This window comes from Arachis hypogaea, chromosome 16 (genome assembly GCF_003086295.3).
Source record: "Arachis hypogaea cultivar Tifrunner chromosome 16, arahy.Tifrunner.gnm2.J5K5, whole genome shotgun sequence".
NCBI lineage: Eukaryota > Viridiplantae > Streptophyta > Magnoliopsida > Fabales > Fabaceae > Arachis > Arachis hypogaea.
In genome coordinates this window covers 20,235,194-20,262,382 of record NC_092051.1, presented here as the reverse complement: position 1 = coordinate 20,262,382, position 27,189 = coordinate 20,235,194, and the positions used below count along the sequence as shown (strand labels likewise).

The window sequence follows — 27,189 nt, the reverse complement described above, 5'->3', positions numbered from 1 at the left end:
AACAACACCTGCTGAAGAATCTTTCTTTCAGCATAGTAGCATAATAATAATAATAATAATAATAATAATAACAACGAACATTATTACCATTATTATCTTAAAAAATAATAATAAATTATTAAAAAATAATAAATAAATAATTATTTATTATTCATTTCTTTAAAATAATAATAAACATTATACACTCTTCTATAATGACTAATAATAATAATAATTATAATAATAAAACGGTAACTAAACAATATTATTATTATTATTATCTTAAAAATTAATTATAAAATATTAAAAAATATTTATTTATTTTTTATTATTAAAAATTAATTATAAATACTATACAGTATTTTATAATAATAATAATAATAATAATAATAATAATAATAATATTTATTTTTTATTACAAAAACATAACGTTAAACATTATTCTTATTAAACAGTATTATATGATCCAATACTCATAAAATTTAAACAGTATTATATGATCAAGTACTCATAAACATTATTCTTATTAAACATTATTCTCATAAAATTAAAAAAAAAAAACTTACCCATTGAGGATGATCCAAGTACTCAATAATGTGATTTTTATATTTAGTAAAATTTTGAACCATTTTTTATTTAATAACCAAATGGAGTTACGCTTTTTACTCTTCTTCCTCCCACAACCTTCTTCAGACAACAACACTCTTCACTCTTCACTCCAGTAACTCTCTCACATAACACTTACTCTTCAATAACTCTCTCCTCTGCGTTTTGCATTTTAAACACCCCACCAACAGTCTTTTCCAACACGTGACGCGCATGCAGCTAGGAACGGCTGCAAAACGCAACTCACGTTTAACTGTGCAAGGCTGACAAACGTAATCTGCGTTTTGTTTATCCCTATGCTGGTCAACACTACCCCTCTCAGCGTACAGGCACGTTTCGCACCCTGGTTTCGTTACTCAATCCAATTGCAGCCTGCGTTTTGCAGGTCTGCAGATTTTTGTTTTTTTGCCACTGCAAAACGTTACCTACATTTTGCAGGTCTCTGAATAACTCAGATCCACATTAATGAAAACTCACCATGCATTCATATTCTAAGGTATCACCATTATTCTCTCCATAACCAAATTTTTGCCACTTGGCCATATATTAATTATCATCAAGTCACATAAAGAAAAATAATAATAACAATAAAAAAAGTTCAAAACCAATTGATTGATGAATCGTCGCCGAGGCAATAATTAAGGAGGCCACTCAGATAAAGATGTCTAAAACTCTCTTTTTAAAGATGTTTTCATGTTGTATTTTAATTGGTTTCTGTATAATTTATTCGGTGTTTCTCATCACATATTATTAAATTTCTCAAAAGATTTTCTTTTCAAAAACAATAAAAAACATTTAATTTAGACTAAAACAAAAAAGGTAATAGATTACCTATTAGATTTTTTTTAAAAGATTATTTACATGAAAAAATATATCACATTCATCAAAATATATATATATATATAACAAGCTCTTAAAATTTTTATAAATAAAAAAATAATTAATTTTTATTCGTATAATATATAAAACAATTACTATATTATTATTATACTATAGATTAAAATTTACTAATTTAAATTTTTTATTTTTAGTATAAGCATTAGAAATAAATAAATTTTTTATAACAAGATGTAATGTAACAAAATATATATAATATTAATTAATTTTTAAAAAATTCTGAAAATATGATTTTTTTCTAATAAAGTGTTATTAAAAAATTAACATTATAAAAACTAATTTCAACCAATATGATATAATAGGTTATTAAATATATTTAATACAAAACACATTGAATATAAATTTTTATTGAGTTTAAATTTTAAATAATTTTTAATTGAATTTCGAATATTTTTATTTTAAAGAGTTAGAATATTTTAACATAATTTTTTTCGTATCTTTTAATTTGTTGGTTCAATTTCTGAATACTTGATCCACGTGCAATTTCTCTATTATCAGTTCCTTCCAATTTCCAGTATCTACTCTAGAATGTCCTGAGCAGTATTTTTATATAGTAAGAGTTTTCCTCGTTAATTTTCTATTCTACTTTTAAGCACAGTACCAGTTGCTTTCTTATTACAAATGGAACTTTGTTATAATGTTCATATGGCAATTCAAGTCTTGAGATGAAATTTATCTGTAAACTGCAGCAAAACGTCCCAAACATGGTTTATCTTATAAGTTCCATGGTATTATTTTTTCTTAGAAGATAAGTTCTGTGTGTGGGTTACACCAAGTGGATTTGAATTTAATCATGTTTGTAATTAGACCACTTACATCCAAATCTTTTTCAATTTTTTCACATAAAGTTTTCTGAGTTTTTATCTTTTGCTATTTAACTTTTCTAATGTATTTGTTCATCACCCGATTGTCCAGTATGTAGACACATCCAATGTAAAATTATCATCTATGCAAATACAATATTAAGCTTTTTTATTTTGTTGGTTCTATTACTGACCAATATTCACGTTCATACTTAGTTCAATTTCAATTGCACGTGTATCAAGTATTCAGAAACACAATAAAACATAGCACCAAAAGAGTTAAAATGATGCTAAACCTCTGTTATATGCAGAAGTTGTTGTGTTCTATTTTTTTGTTAAGAAAATTTGCTCATAGTGTTCTGTTTGAATTAAGGAAATATGCTGTTATATGCAGAAGTTGTGTTCTGTTTTCTTTGTTAATGAAATATGTTCATGGTGATCTGTTTTAATTAAGGAAATATGATGTTATATGCAGAAGTTGTTTTGGCTCATGGTGTTATGTTTCCTTTGTTAAGAAAATATGCTCATGGTGTTTTGTTTTAATTTTGATTTTCAGTTTTAAATCTTGATTTGCAAACTTTTACTGATGATGAAGATATTGAGAGTGATCAAGATTAAAGGTTGAAGCTCCTTTTATATCTAATATTGTAATTTTTTTTATTATGGTGTTAAATCTGTAGTGATCTAACAATATTTTTTTTTTTAAATTTCAAGTTATTTTAGCTAATTACATTGTATGAATTTTATGTTTGTATTTTAAATTGTCTATGAATTTTAAATTTTTGTCTTAATTTAAATATGAATAGGTAAAAATTAAAATATTTAATTTTTAGAGGGGCGGGTCGGGGTGGGGCGGGTACCCGCAGGGGCGGGTTCGGGTTCTGTAATTTACTACCCGCGGGTACTAATGGGGCGGGTAGTATACACATAACAGGACGGCGGGGCGGGGTAGGGTAGGGCAAAAACCCGCCCCTACCCGCCCCACTGCCACCCCTATCCATAGTTGTAAAAATCGAACTGGATCGGCTGGTTCGACCGGAAAACTAGTGAACCAGACTAGAACCGAACTCTAGTTCGGTTCGGTTTACTCTTTAGACCGTTTAAGGAATAAAACTGGTGTGAACCGGTAAGAATCGGTCTAACCGAACTGGTCTGCTTGAAAAATTTTTTAAAATGTCTTTACAAGGTCTCGAACCAAGAACCTTGGAGCAAAAACATCCTCTACTTGCCACTTAGCCATTACACTTCTAACTATTATATTTGACAAATATTAATTATATAGTATACATAAATATCTAATTTAATTTAATTTTTGTTTTTTCTATTTTTAAAATTAATTATATTTTAATTATATACCATTATTAATATAAATATAAATTTTACTAAAAATTTATTAATTTACTTGATCTATTTTATTGCTAGTATTGTGATTAAGGTTATTTGTTTTTATGTTAGTGTTAAAATCTACTGATATTATAGTTAGATGATAGGCTTTGTGAATTAATTATTTTTTTATTGTTTCAAAATAAGATACTATTGTAGTATTAAAATTTTATAATTTTTTATATTAGTTATTTTTAGAAGTTGAGACTTGATTCTTCATAAAATGTTAGTGAAGATATGTATTTCAAATTTTAATTTTAAGTTTTTAACTATTTTATATTTTATATTTACGTGAGACCGGTTTTATCGGTTCAACTAGTGATTTATCGGTTGAACCAATAAACCAGTAAACCAGTAGCTTGACCAGTTCGATCACTGGTTCGGTTCTAACAACTATGTTTCAATCTAATTTCAAAAATTTCGATTTACTCAATTTAGTCTCCCAACTTAATAGTTATGACTTACATTGGTTCCTAATATTATTTTTGTCACTGTCTCACAAAATCGTTAACGACATGCTGAGATGGACTAACGACTGTTACTTTATACATTCTAGCGACTGTTTGATGTGACAATTGAAATTTTTTTTTTATCTTTTTTTTTTTCAACTAAACACTTAAAACCCTAATATGAGTCACGGATACCTAAGTTAAAAAATCAAACTAAGTAAATTGAAACTTTAAAAATCAGATTAAAGCTCGAATATAACTTCAAAACAGAACTTTAACTTATGTAGTGATTAATTTAAATGAGAATCAAATAAATCCAAATTCAACATCATTTTTATCAATGTTTTCAAATTTGAAATTTCTATACCAAAAGTAACTAGGATTTTTCTTTAAATTAAAAATTTAATGAAATAGTGACTTTAATTATCTTAACTAATGTCCTAATTAATTACTTTTATGTCTTAAAAAAACTGTATATGAGAAGAAAATAATTAATTTGTCTACTTTAATAAATAGTTATTTTACTAAAATGAAAGAAACTATTTTTTTAGAATTTTTTAGGAACTAATTAATATTATATATATTTTGTTACACTACATTTAGTTATAAAAAATTTATTTATTTCTAATGCTTATATTAAAAATAAAAAGAAATTTTAAATTAGTGAATCTTAATATATAATATAATAATAATATAATAATTATTTTATATATTGTACGAATATAAATTAATTATTTTTTTATTTAAAAAAATTTTAATAGCTTATTTTATATATATATATTGATGAACGTGATATATTTTTTTATGTAAATAATCTTTAAAAAAATCTAATAGTTAATTTATTATCTTTTTTGTTTTAGTCCAAATTAAATGTTTTTTATTGTTTCTGGAAAGAAAATCTTTTGAGAAATTTAATAATATGTGATAAGAAACACCGAATAAATTATACAGAAACCAATTAAAACACAACATGAAAGCATCTTTAAAAAAAGACGTTTTAGGCGTATTTATCTGAGTGACCTCCAATAATTAATCAAAGGGAAAGTATGAGGAGCCAATGGTATTAAATTAAAAATTAAAAATAATATATTTGAATATTATATTATTTATGTATATTAAAATTTTTTATATAATAATGTTAAAATTATTTTTATAAGTAAATAAGTAATATAAATTTTCAGATATCATTTTATTAATCACTGAAAAAATAATAAAATAAAATAAAATATAGCAAGTGTGAATGTGTGAACATATGAGGCGTACATTAGCGGCAATTATTTTCTATCTATAATTCTATATAGTATCTATAGTTCTATACTCTGCACCTGCTTCTTCTTTTTTCAGTTCATGTATTTTCTCTGAATTCTCTCTACCCATTTTCTTGTCATTTCTTTTCTTCAATATTCGATTTTGCTCTTCATTCTCTTTAAAATTTACAAACTTTGCATCATTTGCAATCACTTCAGAAGGTAAAGTTTGTGAATTTGAATTCTGTTTTCCTTCTTTTCTTTTCTGTTTATGGAAAAATTGCCCTTCTTTTAGGTAAGAGTCATGTCTCCTCATTTTCTTTTAATTTGATTTGAGCTTCTGAATTATTTGTCTCTTTAAAATATTTCTACTTTCCTTTTCAGTTCAATTAATTTGTTTTTTACTCTCTGGGTATCATCCCTATTTATTTTTATGATAATTTAAGTTGTGAAATGAAAGATGAAAAATAATTGGGAATTGAGAGGTTGAAGCATTTTTCTTTTCTTCCTGCATTACTGATTTGTGCCAATGAAGCTTCACAGTTTCCATATTAGAAACAAAGGATAAGTTTATTTCATTGTAGATTTTTTATTCTCTTTTTCAAAAAATTATTGAACCTTAGTTGAATCTGGAATAAGAATCTATTTACCTGGAGGAATTGGATTTTGGGAATAAAACCTGGGATATGTAACATATGTTTAAATGTTGTGTCCAAATATGAGTTGTAAGTTGTTAACTGTCAATTTTATTGTTCAAAGTTTGGAATTTTTTCCTTTAAAAAAAAAGTAATAATTGAGAAAAATATTTGTTCTCTTGTTTTTATTTCCTTGCAATTGGAGGTTATTGTTTTCTAAATGGATGGAACTGAGGATGATGATCTAAGGTATCCCTCTAACCTATATGGTGTTAATCACCAGGGTTATGGCTATCTGAGTCATAGGAGACTTCTGGTTCGGACTTCGCAGTATCTTTAGCCAGTTACAAATGATTTTGTGGAACATAATGACAATGCCAATGATAATGAGGAGGAGAAGGAGGATGAAGAAGATGAAGATGAAGAACAGATAATAGAAGAAGATCATGATGATGGTGATGATGTTGATTCCCAAAGGAATGCTGTCCCCAACAATGTTGAGGAAGGTCATGATGAAGACAGGGATGGGGATGAAATTGATGGTAACAATGATGATGACGAGGAGGAGGATGAGGAAGATTATGATGATGCTAAGCCGAAAATATATAGTATGAAGGTTGATGATGATATGGAGTGGCACTCGAAAAAGCGAAAGCTGAAGAGTTTGATTTCAAGTTATGAATTTGCACCCCGGGTACCAGCGCCATCGGCTGCGGCTCCTTCAACCCCTAAACCATCTTCTGGTGGTAGGAACTCCCTTACTGATTGAACCGAGCGCGAGACTTTCATTCTTCTTGATGCTTGGGGTGATAAGTTTCTTCAACATAGGAGGAAGAGTCTTCGGTTTGAGGAATGCAAGAAGTTGCAGAGAAGGTATCAAAAGTTTCCAATATTGAAAGGAAAGATGCTCAGTGTCGAAACCGGTTAGATACCTTGAAGAAGTAGTACACGAAGGAGAAAGCTAAATCAGAGAAAATGGGTAGTGAAACTTGCAAGTGGATTTATTTTCAGAGGATGGATAAGCTGATGTCCTCTCCAGCGCAGCAATCAAGTCTCTCATGCGGTTTGGACTCCGGAGAATATGTGTTTACGAATCCTCGAGTTTATTTGAACCGCGCAAATGGGTTTGATCAGATGAGGGATAGTCCTGGGAATTCTGAATCCTTTGGCGAACAAGGTTCAAATGGACATAAACATAAGAAAAGAAGGTATGCGAGGTACAGCGACGATGATGCATCCTCATTCAGATTGCTTGCTAATTCCATTCAGAAATTCGGTGAGATATATGAGAAGATTGAGAACAGTAGAAGGCAACAGATGGTGGAACTGGAAAAGATGAGGATGGAGTTCCATAAGGATCTTGAAACACAAAAGAGCCAGATCCTAGAGAGAGTTCAGAGTGAAATTTCAAAACTACATCAGAGAGATGATGATGAGGAGGAGAATGATGAGTAGTGTAAGGGTGGCATTTGATGTTCTGTAACATTGTTATGTGACATACTCTGCTACATTAACATTATATTTGAAATATTTTTCCCCTTCCAATTTTTCTTGTGATTTATGATCCAAGCTTTTTGCCATTATTGTTGCAATATCTTTGAAACTGGAACAGGATGGATGGATGTTCTGTTTGCTCAGTAGCTGTCTAATCTATATCAACTACTTATTTGTTCTTATAATTATGCATTATTATGAGTTTGGATCAAAGTACACCTAATTCATGTATTATTACTTTTTTATATAAACTTGTGTCAATTTTATGCAATATTGATGACAATAACTTTTCTTTGTTCTTGTTCACCATAAAAAACTACCCCCTCTACCCTTTTTTTATGTTGAAACTTTCCTCTTCTAGTTAGTCACGTGAAAAGGGAGTCAACTTTGTTAATTTGAATGTTACAAGGTGCACTTACAATTTAGGATTTCAAAATTTGGAGTGCCAAAGAAATTAGTTTTATTCTGTACAATTTTTTTTTTTCAGTGTATTTGATTTCTTGCGCCATTTGCATTTTGGTCCCATATTATAGTGTCATTATAAAAATCTAACAATGATGAAGTTAGTTAAGAGACTGAAGAGCAATATGAAAAAAATGTAAGAAATATGTTTATTGAATAAGATATTAGTCAACATGATTCAAGAATCTGAATTAAATATAGGGATGAGAGGGTCATTCATGAGCTTCTCTCCTTTTTCTCCTCAAACTCACCAAAATTCCGCTAGTTTCTCAACTGATTTTCTCTCACCTTATATACAACTAACTAACTAATGGCATTCTATCATATAACCAATGATTTAGTGCACATATTATCAATGCATTAATGAGAAAATGCAGGTAAAGAATGCTGCCAGCAAAAGCTTTCACCTTCCACGAAACTTAATTATGTATAATACAATAAATATGATGCAGCAAAACCTGCAGCAGTGGTGACAAATAGGTTGCCGATCGCCACAACTATCGATATTCTAATCTTGTAAAGTTACTAACCAAGGTTCTTGTACATGAAGAGATGTAACCAAGACTCATGTTACATGAATTGCCTCGGTTGAACATGAAATATTAGATCCTGAATTTAACCATCTCAACCCAGTCAATTAATAATAGTTTCCGGTATCAACAAACGGTTAAGTTCACTAACAACACAACAATCAGGCATGGCTATACTTCCATACATATACAAGCTTTGACCATTGTCAATTTTGAAAGTGCAATACCTGGCGAAAAATAAAGTAAGTTGTCAATAAGGGTTTGGAACTTCACTCTCTTTTTAACACTACGCATTCGGTCATACCCAATACCAATCTTGCTATGCATTAGCCATATAGCCAAATCTGCATTACCAACCTTACTCAACGCATTGATCATCAATGTTCTAACTTTTCCAGAAATTTCTCTACATCTGTCCACAATTCCATCGGCTAACTTACAGGCTTCCTTCACCCGGCCGGCTTTGCACAACACGTTAATCATGTCTTCATAAGCTGTTTCAAGAACAATCCTCATGGGTGCCAGCTCATCCAAAATCTTACAAGCTCTTGCTACCTTGCCTGAAAGACAGAGTCCGATTGAAAGAGCCCTAAAGCAAGCAACATTTGGTGTTATGCCCTTATCTATCATCATGTCCCATAACTTCAATGCCTCTTCATTCCTGTGCACTTTAAAAAGCTCACTGATAAGTACAGTGTATGTATACACAGTCTGCTCGCAACCTTCCTCCTCCATCCATTTAAACAGTACCAATGCTTCATCAATCCTCCCACATTTACACCATCCATCAATAAGTGCATTATAGCAATAAGAATCCAGGCCCCTTATCAACCATCTCCTAAAACAATTTCTCGGCTTCATCAACTCTCCCAGCCTTCCCAAGCCCATCAATCAAACTCGAGTAAAATACCGCATTCACCACGACACCATTCTCTTTACAAAACTCTAAATAACCCAAAGCTTCCTCCACTCTCCCACCCTTACACAAACCATTAACAATCGCCCCATAAGTAACTTCATCTGGTTTAATCCCCTCCTGTCTCATCCTCTCAAACAACCTTATCGCCCCGTCAACATTCCTAGTCTTCGCATAACCATCGATGAATGCCGTGTACACCGCCTTATTGGCTCCGCAACTATCCCTTCTCATCTCTTCAAACACATTGAGACCCTCAACAACCTTCCCTTGCCTGCAAAGCTCACACACCACGAAACTATAAGCATATGGAGGAACCACCAACCCCTTCTCCTTCATCTCATGGTAAAGCCTCACACAACAATCCACATCCCCTTCGCCATAACACGCCTGCATAACCGTCATGTAACTAACCTGGCCCCACATTACCACCATCATCCCCAGCCTTTATCTCCCTAATCATTTCCAAGGCCTTACTAGTTTTTCTAACCTTACAATACCCTTTAACAACCATATTGTAACAAACCAAATCCGGCCTCACATTAAACTCCCTCATCGCCTCAAAAACCCTAACCGTCGATTCCACCATACCGGCATTAACCAATCCGTTCATCAACGAATTGAAATTATACAAACTTGGCTCAAGGCCATCCTCTTTCATCTTCCGCCCCATCCACAACAGCTCCTCCACCATGCCAACCGCGGCAAAGCTCCTGAGCAAGGAGTTAACGGCAACGGCAATTACTTTAAACTTCCGACACTCTAATATTTCTAGAATGTTCTGGAAAATAGTAGAATCGAACGATGAAAAAAAGGAGAGGGTTTCGATGAGTGAGACATAGGAATGGAGGGAGTGGGAATAGTTAGGTTGAGAGTGATCCTAGTAGAAGAAGTGCGTGGCGAGGTGGGGTTGGTTGGTGAGGGAGCGGACGGTGTGGGAGACGAAGTTGGGGGAGAAAGTGATAAGGAATTTGTTGCAGAAGGAGGTGAGGTTGGATTCCATGGAAGGGGATTCTTCGAGGAGGGAGAGGATTTGGGGGAGCCATGGGAATGGGGAAGCAGGGTCACGGGAGGTTGAAACGATGACGTATGAGAGGTCGTAGAAGGTTTCGACGACTTCGTGGGTAGGGGGAGTGGAGAATCGTGATAATGAGATGGCAGTGTGTGAATGTCGCTTGAAGAGCTTTACAAGTTTTCTGCTGCTGCTTTTCATCTGGGGATTCAAAGAAGAAACGCATGGTTGGCTAGTTAGAGTTGATGTTTCTCAACTCTCAATTGCGTCTGGCGTCTATACTGTATTCTCTCTCTTGTTTAGGGAATTCTATTTTGTTTGGAGCATATCAATATTTTTTGAGTAAAGTACCAATTCTAACCTATTTTCAACCATCCAAGGTTGTTTAATTATTCCATCATAAAATATTTCAAAGTTAATTATTCTAACCAATGAAAAAATGAAAAACTAATTCACTTAATAATTATTAATATATTAACAAAAATATTTGATTCCACTTTCACCAACCATTACTATTACTTTTAATTTTTCATAATAGAATATATTAATTATTAATATATTAACAAAAATACAAAAATAAGACAAGTTTAGATTGTTTGGACTGATTTTTTTATTAAAATTTTAGCATTATCGTTTAAACAAATACAAAGGCCCACACGCTGCTCTTGGCTCATTTTTTTGGTTATGAAAACCTCGTTTGTGTTGTGCATGATTATGGGTTCCTGGGGTGCACTAATGTGTGGGACAACTTTTGCTCAGTTTTAATGTGAAGAACTCGGACCATGCGAGTTCTTTGTATGGAAAAGGTGATGATCAAATCGGAGGGTCCGATTTCAACATTAAAAATATTTTTATTTTCTAAACCACAAATCGGACGTCCGATTTGTGATTGTTTGTTTAAAAAAACAAAACAATACAAAGAAATCGGAGGCACCGATTTGTATAATCCATAGCTACGTAAAACACTTCTCTTCTCACACCATCCTATGATACACGTCTCCCTTTCTCACACGAAAAAGAATTTGCGGCTGCTCTTCATGCTGGATCGGGAGTGGAGCGGATTGGAGGCAAGTTGGAGCTGCTGGGTTATACGGCGCGACCAGAGGACTCTGCGGGTGGGAGGATGAGCTGTGATGATGGATGCTAGATCAATGACGGCGCCAACATTACCGTTAAGGGGAGGGACCAGCCTTTCCATGGGAGCTCTAATGCAAGCAAAGATGACGCTCTATATAGCTCGATTAGGTGCGAATTGACGACCCCCACGATGGCGAATGGTGAGGAAGGGAGGGCGAGCCAGGGAGCGGCTGGTAATGGAGGCCAGCGTTGGTTGACGAAGCCTGCAGTGGGCGCTGTGGGAGACATGTATCGTTGGCAAAGACGAAACTGGCCTATGATAGAGGGGGTCCGGGTTTGTTAAGATGAGGCGAGATCTGAGTGGAGGTGAGGGAGGGGTGAACGACACTGGTGATTTGGCTGTGGCGAGGACACGGCGGGTAAGTGGAGGCTTGGTGGCAGACCGGTCTGGAAGGGGAACTGGTTCAGACCTTGGTTGTTACGGTGATGTTGTTGCAGGGCATAACGGAGTATGGTGTGGTGGTCCGGTCTGGAATGAGGTTGGATTTCCCAAATGAGAAGGAAGGAGAGGAAGCAAGATGCGAAAGTGGCTGCCAGGGAGACACAAAGGGTACGGCAGATGACATCCCAGGTGAAGTTGAGATACAAGACCTAGTGGCAGCGTCGGATCTAGGTAATGACGACGCATGGGAGGCTTCAGATGGCTTGGGGAATGCTTGTTGTGATGATGGTAGCGAAGCTGGAACTGAAACGTAAAAAAAAATGTGCAAATGAAATGCAAGAAAATAGGAAGGCTTGGGAGCTTGCAATAGAGTCTGAAGCAGTGCAATACAATGAGAAAGATGAAATTATGGCGATACTCCAAGCACAGAATGATGCAATAAGGCTAATGCATAGCAAGATTGGTATTGGGTATGACTGGATGCGTAGTGTTAAAAAGAGAGTGAAGTTTCAAACCCTTATTGACAGCTAACTCTATTTTTCGCCAGGTATTGCACTTTTAAAATTGACAAAGGTCAAAACTTGTATATGTATGGAAGTATAGTCATGCCTGGTTGTTGTGTTGTTAGTGAACTTAACCGTTTGTTGATACGGGAAACTATTATTAATTGACTGGGTTGAGATGGTTAAATTTAGGATCTAATATTTCATGTTCAACCGAGGCGATTCATGTAACAATGAGTCTTGGTTACATCTCTTCATGTACAAGAACCTTGGTTAGTGACTTTACAATATTAGAATGTCGACAGTTGTGGTGACCGACAACCTATTTGTCACCATTGCTGCAGGTTTTGCTGCATCATATTTATTTGTATTATATAGAATCAAGTTTCGTGGAAGGTGAAAGCTTTTGCCGGCAGCATTCTTTGTCTACATTTTTCCATTTAAATGCATTGATAACATGTACATTAAATCATTGGTTATGTGATAGAATGTCATTAGTTAGTTAGTTGTATATAAGGTGAGAGAAAATCAGTTGAGAAACTAGCGGAGTTTTGCTGAGTTTTGACTTTTGAGGAGAAAAAGGAGAGAAGCTCTTGAATGAGCCTCTCATCCCTGTATTTAATTTAGGTTCTTGAATTATGTTGACTAATATCTTATTCAATAAACATTTCTACATTTTTTTCATACTGCTCTTTGAACTAACTTCATCATTGTTAGATTCTTATAATGGCACTACAATATGGGACCAAAATGCAAATAGCACAAGTGATGCGTGAGCATCTTCTCTCTTTTTCTTGTGAATTTGTACTTGAATTGCTAAATTTAATCAAAATTTAATACATTTTAGCCACTATGAATACTACTTTGAGTTGTGTGCAATTCTGTTTATTTCAGGTAGTATTTTGGATGAATTTCACGGAGTTTAAGGCAACGCTAGAGAATAGAAAGAATGAAGAATTGATGCTGTCCACTCCACGCTGAACTTGAAATTTTTTCAAGTTCAGCACCAGCACCAACCCTCCAGGGAAATCCAATTCGGCCTCCTCCACGCTGAACTTGGGAATTTTCAAGTTCAACGTGGAGTCCAACGCACAAAAGAAGAATCACACATCATCCACGCTGAACTTGAGAATTTTCAAGTTCAGCGTGGACTCAAGGGATGCACCAAAGGAGACATACTGCCTCATCCATGCTGAACTTGAGAAATGTCAAGTTCAGCGTGGATCCTAATAACCCAAGTGATCCCCAGGCACTCATACAAAGCTGCGCATGAAGCTTAATTAATTTTGATTTAATTTTTATTTTATTTTAAAATAGGAAATGATATTATTTAATTTTAGGAATTATAATTTACATTAATTAGGATTAGATATAAAAGGGAAAAGAATTAGCCCTTTGGCTTTTTTCTCTTCTCTTCTACCTGATTCCGCAATTTACAGTTTACCGGAATCCTAGTTTTCTTTCTGAACCATGAGCAACTAAACCTCCACTGTTAAGGTTAGGAGCTCTGTCTATTGTATAGATTGATACTATTATTTTTCTATTTTAATTTATGTACTGATTTATAATTCAAGAATTGTTTTCGTTCTTTATTTTATGAATCTGGGTGGAACGGAAGTATGACCTTGGTTCTAATTAAGTTCTTGTATAACTTGGAAAATCTCTTCACTTGAACAACAGCTTGAAAATAATTTCTCCTAAGTTTCTGATTATTTGGACTTAACGGGATACGTGACATATAATCCTCTTATATTTGGGTAATTAGGATTTCTGTGACATATAACTAGAATTGAACTTCACCCTCTAATTGAAATTAAGTGACCAAGGAATTGACGGTTGATGAGAGTTAGAAGAGACTAAAGATCTAAGGAATTAAGGTTTAGTCACATATAGTTGCCATGAATTAAATCTTGCATAATTAAAATAGTTATTAAGAAAAGTCAATTCGAAAAATAGATAACTCTAAAGTCTTAACTGTTTCTCCATATATTATTCACCACTTGTTTATTGCTTGCTTTCTAATATTCTGAATTTAATGTTAATGCTTTTGAACCTTCAAACACCATTTTCTGTTTGCCTAACTAAGTAAATCACTTGACTATTGTTGTTTAGTCCATCAATCCTCGTGGAATCGATCATCACTCACCTGAGGTATTACTTGGTACGATTCGGTGCACTTACTAGTTAGTTTGTGAACTTTAAATTCCACACTGAGGAAAGAAATCAAATACACTGAAAAAAATTGTACAGAATAAAACTAATTTCTTTGGCACTCCAAATTTCGAAATCCTAACTTGCAAGTACACCTTGTAGCATTTAAATTAACAAAGTTGACCCCCTTTTCACATGACTAACTAGAAGAGGAAAGGTTCAACATAAAAAAAGGGTAGAGGGGGTAGTTTTTTATGGTGAACAAAAACAAAGAAAAGTTATTGTCATCAACATTGCATAAAATTGACACACAAGTTTATATAAAAGAGTAATAATACATGAATTAGGTGTTCTTTGATCCAAACTCATAATAATGCATAATTATAAGAACAAATAAGTAGTTGATATAGATTAGACAGCTACTGAGCACAACGGAACATCCATCCATCCTGTTCCAGTTTCAAAGATATTGCAACAATAATGACAAAAAGCATGGATCATAAATCACAAAAAAAATTGGAAGGGAAAAAATGTTTCAAATATAATGTTAATGTAGCAGAGTATGTCACATAACAATGTTACAAAACATCAAATGCCACCCTTATACTAGTCATCATTCTCCTCCTCATCATCATCTATCTGATGTGAGTTTTAAAATTTCACTCTGAACTCTCTCTAAGATCTGCCTCTTGTGTTTCAATATCTTTATGGAACTCCATCCTCATCTTTTCCAGTTCCACCGTCTGCTGCCTTCTACTGTTCTCAATCTTCTCATATATCTCGCCGAATTTCTGAATGGAATTAGCAAGCAATCTGAATGAGGATGCATCATGGTCGCTGTAACTTTGGCTAAATAATCACCACAGTTAGTAAGTATTTAGACAAGGCAAAAGTTGTTACAAATTCCTTTCTTTTCATCCATTCATATTTATTTTGCCTCTGCCAATTTGCATTAGCAAAGTGGATATAAATTTTGTACACAAAGACGGCTTAAACCAAGTTTATCATCTAAGAAAAATTTAGGAATAAGACACAAACATATCATGTAGTAATCTATCCTACATTAAATCCACGTGCCCTTTAAGATAGCTGTCCTGATTTGATGAATATATTGTACCAAAATTCCATCTCTTCACTGAGCTGAATGGAACCATCGTTATGATTTCCCATGGTTTCACCTGAAGTATCATCAGAAGAGGATGTTGTTGCACTGCAAAATCCTGGTCCTGCAATAATATTTGGTGATGAACTTGATCTATTCCTTGAGGTTGAGGATAAACCATCATTGAAGCTAGAAGCAGCACTACCACTACCACTACTTGGTGCAATTGCTGGTACTACTCTTGGCATGGTGATGATTTGTGAGGAACACGAGGAATATTTACTACTATTGATGCCATTATTGTGCACTTCACTTTTCTCAATCCTTTTCTTCAAATGAGTGTGCCAAAAGTTCTTTATTTCATTATCTGTACGACCCGGTAATCTTGCTGCAATCGCAGACCACCTGATGATCATGATGAACACCATGGTTAATTAATACTACTAATTATATGACTTTACGAAATTCAATCACATTTGTGATCGAAAACATTTGGTAACAAAAAATATTAGCCAAAAACTGCCAAAACTTACTACTTTTAGCTTTATTTAATACATCTTGTAATACATAAATATTAAATAAGACAAGTTCAGACTGTTTGGGCGGATTGTTTTTTGTCGATATGATACATGTAATACATGTGATATCAACTACCATGCACGTAGATTTGTCATCAAGTTATTAATATTGTTACCTATTTCCAAGAACTGCATGTAGTTTGAGAATGGCCTCTTCCTCTTCCTTGCTGAATTTCCCTCTTTTAATATCTGGCCTCAGGTAATTTATCCAACGAAGCCTACAACTCTTGCCACACCTTAACAAACCTAGTAAGTACACATTATTAGATATTCCTTTAGCATTTGTTCTGTTTCTTTATTAGTATATTATTGTAAATATTATACTAAGCTTGTGAATGATCAATGATATATATATATATATATATATATATATATATATATATATATATATATATATATATATATATATATATATATAATAGCAACATAATTTATTTATTTAGACTCACCAGCTTGTTTAGGAAGTGCACGCCAGTTTCCATGGCCATATCTATGAATGAAAGATGTCAATATCTGATCTTCTTCAGCAGTCCAGGGTCCCTTCTTCAAACCCATTCTCTCACAACAAGGAGTTTTTGCCATTTTTCACTGCTTAAATAGAAACTTCAATTCAATTCTCCTTTGTTTCTTTGTTAGCTTAAACTCTTTCAAGGTAGCTTCACCTCTTAGCTATAAATAGTTAAATACTACATAGCTTTGTGTTTCAATGCTAAAGTGCTTGACAGTGATATCATTATTATTCCATTTGTGTTTTTTTTTTTTTTCCAATAACACTAGTTTTCCTTCAAAGCACGCCCAGTTGAAATTGAGCAAAACAAATGGTCATGTGATAACAAATTTATAATAGTGATGGGCCATGTGAATATGAATGTCATAGTTATTTTTATATATAAATATTAAATACAATGACTTTTGAAACGTTTTAATTTAATTTAATACATAGTATATAACACAATACTAATTTGTTGTAGGCTCCAACCTTAGCTTCGAGGTTGCTTCTCTTCGAAACATGGGATTCCTGTAGAGCCTTTAAAGTAATGATTTTAATGGACAAAGAGGTCAAAAGTAGTATGCGCCTTCAATCCTCTTACCACTGTTCTCTGCCGCCCCCTTCCATTATCTTCTTCAACCTTCAAATGGTTTTCGGCTAACCCGTTTACAATAAAATTAAAATCTTCAAGGACTTCAGTGTAATTTAAGCAAAATATGAACGAATGGATAAAGAATTTAATTTTGACGCGTTAGTGTAAAGTATAAAACATGTACATCTAATGCATAATATTATATTAGTAAAAATAATTAATCTTTTACATTAATTACATAAATGAATGATGATAAAAAAATAGATATAATAATATGATAATATAAAATATTTTATATTATGAGTACATTAAAATTAAATTCATAAATAAATAATAAATTTTGTAAAAAAAATTAAAATTTTAAGTAAAATCAGAAGAATAAATTATATAAATAAAACATGAAATCGCAATAATATATAAATAATAAAATCATTCATTTTGTAAAAATTGTATAGAATTGATTCACTTATTTAAAATTATAATATCAAAATATTTTAAATCAAAATTCTTATCACGTCTTTACTATATGTATATATTACTAACAAGGAGTTTACATATGCTTTTGGTTGTCAGTTTTCACCTAACCGAGGCACACTTAGACATTAGACATACAGATACAAAATATTAATAGAGTGTATTTAGTTTGTATTTTTTTATTTTTATTTTTTAATCATTTTTGTTTTCGAAAAATTTGTAAAGAAAAATAATTCAATCATATCTTTTTGTTTTTTTACCTTCTCTTTTAAAATCATTTTTATAAAATCTTAAAAATAAAAATAAAAAATAAAAATCTAAACTAAATCAATCTTTAAGAGGCTAGAATTTTTTTTTTCGAAATAAAAATCTTTAAGTATATTCCGTGTTCTTGGCCAGTGATAATGTTTGCATGTAAATATGAGGATCATTGTATTTTGTCACTTTTTTTTTTTTTTTGACGATAAGAGATGTATATGTTCCATTAATAACCGAACCCGAATTGAGTGTAGGGTATAACATATTTCAATTGGCCACTCTTTAGTATTTTATATTCCACAATATTCTTAATGTTATACATCTTAACTGATATAGGAATGTCAACGGGGTAGGGCGGGGGCAGGGGATGCCTCCCTGTTCCCCATCTCCACCCTCAGAATTACTTCCCATCCCCGTCTCCATTCTCCATCGTGGAGGAATATTGTTCTCTATTCTCATTTTTCACAGGGCCCATTCTCCGCGGGGACTCCATTCCCTATCTCTCTAATAGTTTTGACTAATCATTAATTTCTATAGAAATAGAGTTGAAAGTATCCATCCTATAAAAAAAATAGCAAGATTTTATACAAAAAGTCCAAAGTCCAAACGTCAAGATGATGATGACTTTCAAAATAACGCAGTGGGAGACGTCATGGCGAGGTGGGGGACACGACATCAAAGAGGAGAATGGACAGAATGACAGAATTGTGGAAAGGAACGCCACGAATATAGAAAACGACACGGTAAGGGGTGACAATGTGGGGAGACGGGAGAGTGGCGAGGGGGTGGCTACAGAGAGGTTGGATGGAGTGTGGATGACGTTGGAGATCTATGAACTAAAGAAGGGTTATACAAATAATGATTAGGATTTTGAGTCTATATATATATATATATATATATATGACATGTGAAATGACTAAAAAATATATATGAGAAATAAACTATTAAAGACATAAGCAAATTTAGAATTTCGGGGATTAGCGGAAACGGGACGGGGATCCCCGCTCCAGTCCGCCCCAGTCCCCGCGCCTGCCTCGGGGAAATTTCGTCCCTCATCCCCATCCCCATCCCCGCAAAAAAAATTTCCCACAGTCGGATCTCCATTCGGAGCAGTCCCCGCAAGGATCTCCGCATCTGACATGATAATTTTCCTCCTTGTTTTCAAATTGTTGCTCAATTTCAAATTCATTGATGGGATCATTCTCAGAGCTTCCTTGACCAAACAAACAATCTGGATTCATTACCTTGAGATTCAATGTGAAAAAGTGATTTGGTCGATTGTACGGTCAAAAAATGGCAAGCATGTAAGTGTGAGTTGTGCATTTGTTAAGCAGTTCAGCTCTTCCTCTTTCTCATCAAGAATTTTCATGGGTTCAACCTTTATATCTTCACCATCATCAGAGTTAACTTGATACGAATCCATCATTGAATCTCTTATTGTAGGACCTTCATGACTTTTCAAAATCTTGCATCATCCCATTAGAATACTCCGTATTTGATCTCTCTTGACTATCCTCAAGTGGTATGTTTAGATCAACCATCAATTATCTAATGTTTATTCTAGCTGCCCCACTTGAGTGAGTATCATAATCCATATCCATAGAAGTTCATCCACACAAGTCGACCAAAAAAACAAATAACTCCAAAAGATGAGCATTTGTCCAATAGTTTTGCCAACCCCTTATTAAACGTATATCCACGTCATCACGTAATCAATACCTAAGTCACACAAAATCTTATTAGAATTGATAATAACATAATAAAATAAATGTTATCTATGAAACATAAAATAATAAAAATAATTAAGTAAACGCTACGAATAATAAACCTTTTGTAAAACAAAATACCATCTACTTCCGTCGGATATCTATAATAAATTTTTTTCACTTTTTTTATGTGTTGTTGACCAATGGCATGAACTATAAAATTCTTCAATGTCGTTAGACATTCCACTTTGTGTGAATGTATACAAAGGTTGACTGAGCAGAATTAAATACAATACATCCATCTTGATCATATACTATTTCATCGTCATAATGAATAGATAACAATAGAATTCTAGATATTTTAGAGAGTAAAAATCAGATGAAAAAATAATAAAATGTGAAAAGAATGAATAAGAGATAACTAATTTTTGTTCTAAACAACTTCGGTGGAATATATAAAGATGGAGGAAGGTTCGTCGAGGTTGGGAGTCGCACGAAGTTGTTAACAGAACTTCAAGTATTTATGTGGAGTTCGCTGAGGAGTTAGGCGAACTTTGTCAAAATGCTGAAGTTCGTCAAAGAGTTTGGCGAACTTGCCTTCAACGTAAAAAAAAAAATTAAATCTCTAAAAATAAAATAAAATTATTTTTTTAAAATTAAATTTTTTTATTTTATTTCAAAAAAAAATCCTAAGAGTTTAATCTTATGATTATTTTATGACTTAAAATTTTTTAATTGGAGACGTGTAAAGGTTTTTAGTAGGGATGACAACGGAATAGGGCGGAGGTGGGGGATACTTTTCCGCTCTCCGTCCCAACTCCTAAATTTGCTCCCCATCTCCATTTTCCGCGAATCTCTATTTCTTGTGGACCCCATTCTCCATCTTCCTATATTGATCATTTATATGAAAGTTCTAATGAAAAATTAAAAAAAATCAGAAAATATTATTACAACATATAAGGACACAATTACACAGTGATACAATTACGCAGTGATGAAAAGAGAAAAGGACGCCACGATCAGAGACAATGAGACGGTGAGGGGGTGACGACACGATGAGCACCAAGTAGGAGTGGCTAGGGGTATAGTTGTAACGCTATGGGAGACTGGGATTTGCGAGTTCTAGCCTTTTGGGTTGACTGATGGGTGAGACGACGCAATGTTAGTGTTATGGAGATTGGAGAGAAGGGAAGACAGTTTTTTTTTTTTTGGTGACTGAAGGGAAGACAGTTTTAAAATTAGGATTAGATTTTTCAATATATATATACGACATGTGAAATGACAAAAAATTTATATTAAAAATAAATTATTAAAAATATTTAAGTAAATTTAATAATTCAGAAGATTAGCGGTAATGGAACGGAGATCTCCACTCGAATTTCCACATCTGCCTCAAAAGAATTTTAGCCTCCATCTTTATTTCCACATAAAAAATTTTCTGTTTTTAGATCCTATTTAAAATAGTTCCCACAAAAATTTCTGCAGTTTCAAAAAAATTTGTCACCCCTAAGTTTTGTCATCCTAAGTTTTAGGCTACCTCTTTGAAGCATAGCATGCCCAATTTCGAACCTATGGGAGAGAAATTTTGCCAGATAAAATAAGAATTTTACGCAAAAGGACTTGTGGCAAAGGGTGCAATAAGAAAAAGTCACAAATGGACTATACGCAAATTTTCTAAACCATGTGGTTGACTCTTAAATCTGAAAAAATCACAATTTTTTTTTCACATTATTTTTTATCCTTACAAATCAAGGATTAATATGTCACAAATTAAAACTCTATTTAAGAATTTGTTGATGTCCAATAAATTATTACATGCACAAAACAAAATTCAAACTCGCAATACTTATTTAAACAAACTAATAAACTAACCACTGAATCAGTCCAAATTAATTTAAAAAGTTGACAATTAAACTGAATTATTCTAATTATAGTCACGTTTGAGAAGGTGTCGGCATGTCAAACTATTGAAAGTGAAATTAAGTGGTTTTACAAAGCGGAAAGGAATAATTATAGAGCACTGCAAGATTTTCCTTACAATAAAATCTCTTTCCGTATCTATTTGTTTTAATTGCAGCACAGGTCAAACCATCATAACCATGCTTGACAAAGTAAGATCCTCTTCTTTACTTTGCTGATTATGCTTCATTGAATATTCATTTATTAAAACCACTGAACTTGGCCGCAATTGAAAAACTCTAAAGCAATCACATTGCTGAATCAGCAAAAAAGATTGCACCTGATTAAAATTGAACCACAAGAACAATTTTGAGAAAACAAAGGTGTGGGAAACTTCTTAGAAGAGAGATTGGGAGGAAGTGGGAAAATGCACATGACGTGTCTCATGGACAATGTTGGCAGACAAAAATCATGAATATGAGAGCACCAACTATATATAAAACTACAATCATGTTAAGTGTACACAAAAAATCAGCCACTATATCAATTATTTGTATAAAATATATATTAAAATATAAAATTTATATTGAAAATACATGTAAACACACACAATAACTGATTTAGTGACTGATTTTTAATGTACACATGGCATTTTTGATAAAGCTATTATATACGACAGTACATAGCCTTAATTCCAAGTGTCACAAAATTGACCAAACATATACTAGCTAGAATTAATTTATTATTATTAAAAAGGCTATAACCTATCGGAGCAGCATTAAGAAATTAACATGTTTCCAAAAGCATGGACCTTCATTCTAAACCATAAAACCACAAGTTACATGTGTTAGTTCTCTTCAGGATCATTGTGTGGCTCTGTAGTAAACTCTGGGGAAACTGAAGGAACTCGCTTTAACAACTCTTCTTGCTTCCATGGTTGTTGAAGTTCTTCCCTTTCATCTAGTAAGGCAAATTTTGTATAGCACAAAAAAACATGGTTAAGGAGAAACTATGATTCTTATACTGAAGCAACAGAAACTTATACAAGGTCTATGCTAACGTGTATGACTATGAGCTACTAAGATTTCATGCATTTATTTTTAATAAAAATATAATAATAGGAACAAGGATATTCTCTTTGTCTTCCCCTCAGGTTTGCACGGTCAATTTGATTTTGCAAATAGGTTAGTCGAGTCGCGATCCACTAGCAAGAACATAAAGTGAAGAAGGGTCAGAAGAATAAGAAAGACATTTACAAGCTGTGATAAATGCAACAAACACCAAAACCAAAATAACCATACGTTACAAGATTTTGGTAAGCAAAGCCAATGTTCAACAGAAATAAAGTAATCTATCGAATTCTCTTAATTAGGAATTGTTTAGAATTAGAAGCAATGTTGGGTGGTCCTGCCTTCATTGTTTTTTATATTTTGGCTAATTTACTGTTTATATCAGAACTAAGATGGTGCTTTTATTGATTGTTACTCCCTAGTCCCTACTCCCTACACAGCTAATTTGACATTTAATACTCTATAACAGACTACCTCGACTAAGGATAGTAGAGAAAGTAAGCAAGAGTCAATGACATGCATAAAATGTCAAAAAAAAAAAAAAAAAAACATTCAAGGCTACTTCAAAATGGAGCTCAGTTTTCACACATAACATATCAACTCTGTCTCTGTCAGTCTGTGATTACATACTCACCTAATAAAATGTTTTGGGCTCATAAGTCAGGCAGAAGGGAAAAGGAATGTGCTCACATGATCATGATCACGATTATTCTAACAAAGGATCGACTAATGTAATTCGTCCAATGAGGTCTTATAGATATAGATATTTCAAACATTTAAACCTATACTTAGAAAAGGGTAGATATAACGCTTTTCTTTCTGTATTTGCGGGGTGAATAGGTAGATGTTGTTAACTTATAGCTACCACGAGTCAAAAGAAGCATACATGCTTTGTTATATCCTCATGAAGACTTTTTGCCTTTTCTTGAAGCTCCACCTGTAAAAAACCAAAGGGGTAAACGAATTACTTCAATTTTTAAGCTTGTATTAGGTAATTACACTAACTTTAGAGCTACAATCTGACAATTTTAACAGTCAAATTGATACATTAAACAAGTAGAATATGATTTCTTATTAAACTAATACAATTCCTAATTGGGATAGTATTCCTCGAAAAGATAAAAACGCTTCTTCGAATGTCAAAACAACTTACAACAGTTAGTTTCTGCAGCAGGTTGGCTTTCACTTTTAGCCGCAAATCCTCACATTCTTGCTGTAAACAATATAAAACACAAATAACTGTTATACAGCAATAAATGCTTAGAAGCACAACATACATACTGCATACAAAATGTTCATAAATTATTCAAACAAAATAACATGCTCAATGCAGCTGATTGACCTCTGTGAAGTCATTATCAGAAAGCTCGGAGATAGGGATGGCTTTAGACATGAAGGAAACTTGCAAAAGAATTCTCTTAACATCATCCTCCAATACAACACCTATAAAAACAGGAGAAGTAAGCAAAAAGTTAGGAAACATAGGCCAACACTGTAAAACACAAAGCAACTTAACAAAACTAGCAAATAAAAGGGAGAAGTGTAAAATATAGATTATCAAACATGTCTAATTTGATACCTGTAACTCTCACAAGATGGTAAGACCTCGTCTGCATACAATCACTGGAATCCATTTTAACTCTAACCAAGGCTCCAACAACCTTACCCATAAAACTTTCAAGTTGTTTAGATAACTCTAGCACCAATCTTTGTCTTAAGTAAATAAGTCTTATATTACTGGCACTTATGGAAGCAAAACGACTAGCCTTGATAGACAAGTCCTCCTTTTCCAATTGAAGTTTTCCTTTCGAGCTTGACAATCTCCTTTCCCTACATGAAGTCTGAGCACTGAGACCCTTGTCTGGAGGAGTGCTTATGATTTCATAATTGTTTTCTTCACCATCTCTATCACCCGACTTTTCAGCAAAGTGAAGTTCCAATAGAGGATATATTTGATTTTTTGACATAACCTTTTTTCCGAATATAGGAAACAACTTTTCATCAAGGAGGAACTTCCTCTTATCTTGCGAGAGATAGAGATTGTTCTTCTCAATGTATTCACACACAAGAGTCCGTATATCCCACTGTGACAATGGTTCAGTACTAAATTTTCCAATGGACGCAAGGAAGCTAAGGAGAGGTTTCGATCCCCATCCCATAAACTCCAGTGAACTGGACTGCTTCCTTTTGGTTGAGTTGTGTTTATACATAAAAGCTTCATTGCCGTCCGATGACATGGAGTCATTCTGACTTTCTTTATCTACATCAATGACTTTGCTTTGATCTGGAGAATTTTTAACCATTTTGTTGTAGTTGGTTTGTGCAGCAGAGATATCATCACTAGTTAATCCTTCGTTTAGCTTAATAATTTCCCAGTATTCCTTGAATAGACCCTCATATGTATCTCTTCCATCCACGCTTATCTTGTTCTGCAAGGAACAAACAAATTTTATTGGAAACTGCCAACTATAAATATCATCTCAACTTAAATTATAATATGATTCCAATTTACCAATCTGATCATTATCATTTAGCTGTTTCATCTTTCATCCAAAAGAACAAAAATGAAGGTAACAATTTTGGCTCAATAGTCTAGACTCACATATGTCGCAAAGACCTGACCAGCCATTTATTTTATCTCAACTACAAATGTTAAACAGCCTTACTTCTCACACTCTCATATGTTTATATTGCGCATTATCTTGTACACTCAGAAACTGAAACATCCACAAATTAGAGAAAAGATATAGCAATAGTTTCACCAAAATTTTCTGTCTTTGTTAGTTACATAGTAATTGATGTAAGTCACATAGTAATTGAAAACTAGTATATATCCTTTGCCATAATGCTTCCTAATATTATGAAGTTAGTGCAGAAAGGGTGTAGCAGCTAAATTAAATGCAATTATGGATTCGATGTAATCAAGAATTAATTTGGTAAAAAATAAATGGCATTCCATATTATCACACCTACCCCCTGAGAGTCACGGTCCAAATTTTGTTCTATAATTTTGACTAGCGGCGCGCAGTTGCAGCATAATCCTTTATCACCCTTGACAGTGATAAATTCTGAGGAAGCCAAGCACTCTTTGCACAAAGCATTTGGACAACCAAGGCAATAAAACTTTGCGGATTCCTTGCATTCGAAGCAATAATGCCAAGCTGAAAATATAAAATACAAATGCAGCATTTCAGTTATGGCAACCTAATCATGTAGTCATTGAAAGAGCTTAATCTCATGGTAATTGGACATGCAAAAACCTAATGATTTAGTTAGGGTTTGGTGTACTCAATTAGGAAAAGAAGAAACCACAGAGAATAAAATTCAATGTATTTACTATCATGCATTAAACTTGATGGAACCATTAGTGGAAGGCCATCTAGTTTGCAAATCAAAATTTCCCATTTAAAAGAAGACTAATCAGTAATCATATATTTGGCTACCCAGCAAGAACTCTACTACATTATCAAGAAACTCAAATGGCTTACCACAAATCCAAGATTTGTCCTTCTCAGGGGTAACAGGAACACAGTAGGAGTGATAAACCTTCACACAGTTCCTGAAAAGCAAAAGAATCAGAGTCAACCCATACCACACCATACGATACCATAACTGGTGGAGCTTATTACAAGTGAAGACTTAAAAAAGAAAAAAGAAAAAAAAAAGAAAAAAAAAAGAACCTAAGGCAACTGAATCGTTTGAACTCCCTCAAAAAAAAAAAAGGAACAAACCTGCGATCGCATACAATGACTTCTCCACCATCCTTGCATTCAAAGCACCAATCTTCGGATTCTTTTGGTGGACAGAGTTTTCTCTTCTTACCTCCATTTGTGCTGTTATTTGACATTTTCTCAGGTTTCAACTGTGATTCAGTGAAGGTGATGGTACAACTTAGATCTCTGCTATGAGCTTTTAAATACCAATCACAATTTTGTCATTTTTATTTTTTCTTTTGTTGCGTCAACCCCAATAAAATAAGTCATTAATTAGTCTGATATTCTAATAGGCTACTTATGATAAAGAAAAACTGTCAAAAGACAAAAAATAGAAAATAATTATTTAAAAATCTAATTAGATCTTTGACTAGATATGTTTTTGACCAAATATATTTTTAAAATAATATTCTGATAATTTTAATTTTTTATAGAAAAATAATTTAATTATAAAATTAATTTAGTATTTATAATTTTACTAGTATATATCCTTTATTATTCGTGCAATATACAAAAAAACATTTATTTCTATATATTTATGTTTGAAATATAATTTTTTTCTTAAAATTTGTTACGAATATATTTAATAAAATTCTCAGAGAATATGAATCTCAATTTAGATCTACCTTTATAATATAATAATTAAGACAAATTTAGAAACAACTCCTTACATTAAATTTAGAAGTATTTTTATAAGAATTAATCTCCACATATAAGTTTT

General features: G+C 32.9%; 2 protein-coding genes and 2 pseudogenes across 2 annotated transcripts; 1 reads left to right on the top strand and 3 right to left on the bottom strand.

Annotated features, from left to right (window-relative positions):
- Positions 1 to 6,075: 6,075 nt before the first annotated feature.
- On the top strand, positions 6,076 to 7,544 carry LOC112758331 (uncharacterized; annotated as a pseudogene).
- A 1,025-nt stretch (positions 7,545 to 8,569) lies between these two features.
- On the bottom strand, positions 8,570 to 10,746 carry LOC112758330 (pentatricopeptide repeat-containing protein At1g03560, mitochondrial-like; annotated as a pseudogene).
- A 4,356-nt stretch (positions 10,747 to 15,102) lies between these two features.
- On the bottom strand, positions 15,103 to 17,073 carry LOC112758974 (transcription factor MYB4). Its single transcript, XM_025807771.3, has 3 exons — positions 16,716 to 17,073; positions 16,383 to 16,512; positions 15,103 to 16,093 (listed from the first exon to the last, which is right to left on the bottom strand). Exons 1-3 carry the CDS (start codon positions 16,846 to 16,848, stop codon positions 15,667 to 15,669), a joined length of 690 nt encoding a protein of 229 aa, XP_025663556.1. The 5' UTR covers positions 16,849 to 17,073; the 3' UTR covers positions 15,103 to 15,666.
- Positions 17,074 to 22,157: 5,084 nt separating this feature from the next.
- Positions 22,158 to 26,691, bottom strand: LOC112758326 (uncharacterized protein At5g08430). The gene is made up of 9 exons (XM_025806969.3): positions 26,487 to 26,691; positions 26,244 to 26,314; positions 25,729 to 25,916; positions 24,335 to 25,184; positions 24,098 to 24,198; positions 23,909 to 23,968; positions 23,642 to 23,692; positions 22,819 to 22,889; positions 22,158 to 22,662 (listed from the first exon to the last, which is right to left on the bottom strand). Exons 1-9 carry the CDS (start codon positions 26,600 to 26,602, stop codon positions 22,533 to 22,535), a joined length of 1,638 nt encoding a protein of 545 aa, XP_025662754.1. The 5' UTR covers positions 26,603 to 26,691; the 3' UTR covers positions 22,158 to 22,532.
- Between the last annotated feature and the right edge of the window lie 498 nt (positions 26,692 to 27,189).